The sequence below is a fragment of the Dipodomys ordii genome, unplaced genomic scaffold, assembly GCF_000151885.1.
Source record: "Dipodomys ordii isolate 6190 unplaced genomic scaffold, Dord_2.0 Scaffold79, whole genome shotgun sequence".
Taxonomy (NCBI): Eukaryota; Metazoa; Chordata; class Mammalia; order Rodentia; family Heteromyidae; genus Dipodomys; species Dipodomys ordii.
In genome coordinates, this window is record NW_012267295.1 from 3242921 (window position 1) to 3244523 (window position 1603).

Here is a 1603-nt window from a genome sequence, read left to right on the forward strand (position 1 = left end):
TCTTTTTTTTTTTGTCAGTCCTGGGGCCTGAACTCTGGGCCTGGGTGTTGTCTCTCAGCTCTTCAGCTCAAGGCTAGCACTCTACCATTTGAGCCAGAGCGCCACTTCTGACTTTTTCTGCTTATGTGGTGCTGAGGAATTGAACCCAGGCCTTATGCATGCAAGGCAAGCACTCTACCACTGAGCCACCTTCCCAGCCCTGCTTTGTTTTCTTACACATGCATCACAAATCACCTCCAAATTCTCTGCTGGTTGTATAACCCTCTATCTAGTACATTATGGAGCTTGTCAGTTCCCAGCTTTCTGGCCTGCTGTAGTTGGGCTACTGACATAATCTCAATCATCCTCGATGTTTGATCTGTTTATGTTTTTGTCTTTTTACCTCTACAGAGGGGTGGAGAAAGACAAGAAACAGAAAGTCCTGTCCAAGAAGGACCCCTCCATCTTCAGCCTCTCCTCCTCCACCTCACACGGATGAATCTCCTCCAAGAACCAAGAAGGGCTTCTTAAGAGGAGCCTGCTTACGTTGTCTGATATCATCTCAACACAGAAACAACCAAAGAAAAAAGTAACCAGCACTAGAGACAAGTGTAGTCACTCCTAGTCCATAGGACACAGCATATTAAAGTTCACTACAGTGTGAACCAAAGGCAGGATTTTATATTTTTCAGTACTGAGGTTTGACCTCAGGACCTTGTACTTGCCAGGCAGATACTCAACCAGGGAAGGGTCTTGTGTTTTTCAGTCAAACCAGTCCCCATCTGACCAATTGCCTGAAACAGAGGAACACAGTAGAAAGTCCCTTGACAACTGCTCAGTCCCTTCCACTGCTCAGTCTCCTGAGTGACCTTCTCTTTGTTAAATATCTTTACAACTGCTTATCATTCCTACTTCTGTTATACTGCCAGAAAACAAGAACCCACCACACTCATACAGCATGACCATTTTTTGTTTTTGTTTTTGTTTTTGTTGTTGTTGTTGTCAGTCATGGGGCTTGAACTCTGGGCCTGGGTGCTGTCCCTCAGCTCTTCAGCTCAAGGCTAGCGCTCTACCACTTGAGCCACAGCACCACTTCCGATTTTCTGGTGGTTTATTGGAAATAAGAGTCTCACAGACTTTTCCTGCCAGGGTCAGCTTTGAACTGTGATCCTCAGATCTCAGCCTCCTGAGTAGCTAGGATTATAGGCATGAGTCACCAGTGCCCCACATGACTACACATTTTAATTGTTAATTCCAAATTGAAATGTGTATTTGTCTCATGGACTTTAGATATTTTTGGTTGGAAGGTTTTTGTTTATTTGTTTGTTTTTCTTGTTGGTCTTGTGGCTTGAACTTAGGGACGGGGCACTGATCTCTTTTGCTGAAGGCTAGTGTTCTACCACTTTAACCATAGCTCCAATTCCAGTTTTCAGGTAGTTAATTGGAGAGAAGAGTCTCATGGACTTTCCTGCCTGGGCTGGCTTTGAGCTGCAATCCTCAGATCTCAGCCTCCAAAATAGCTAGGATTGGGCTGGGAATGTGGCTCAGTGGTAGAGAGCTTGCCTTGCATGCATGAGGCCCTGGGTTCAATTCCTCAGCACCACATAAGCAGAAAAAAAAAAAA

General features: G+C 44.9%; 1 protein-coding gene across 1 annotated transcript in view; it reads left to right on the forward strand.

Moving 5' to 3' along the window:
- Fam227a (family with sequence similarity 227, member A) overlaps positions 1-478 on the forward strand; it is a 37528-nt gene extending 37050 nt beyond the window's left edge. The window contains exon 15 of the mRNA XM_013024791.1: positions 391-478. Coding sequence (XP_012880245.1) covers positions 391-478 — 88 coding nt within the window. The remainder of the gene's footprint in view (positions 1-390) is intronic.
- Positions 479-1603: the final 1125 nt, after the last annotated feature.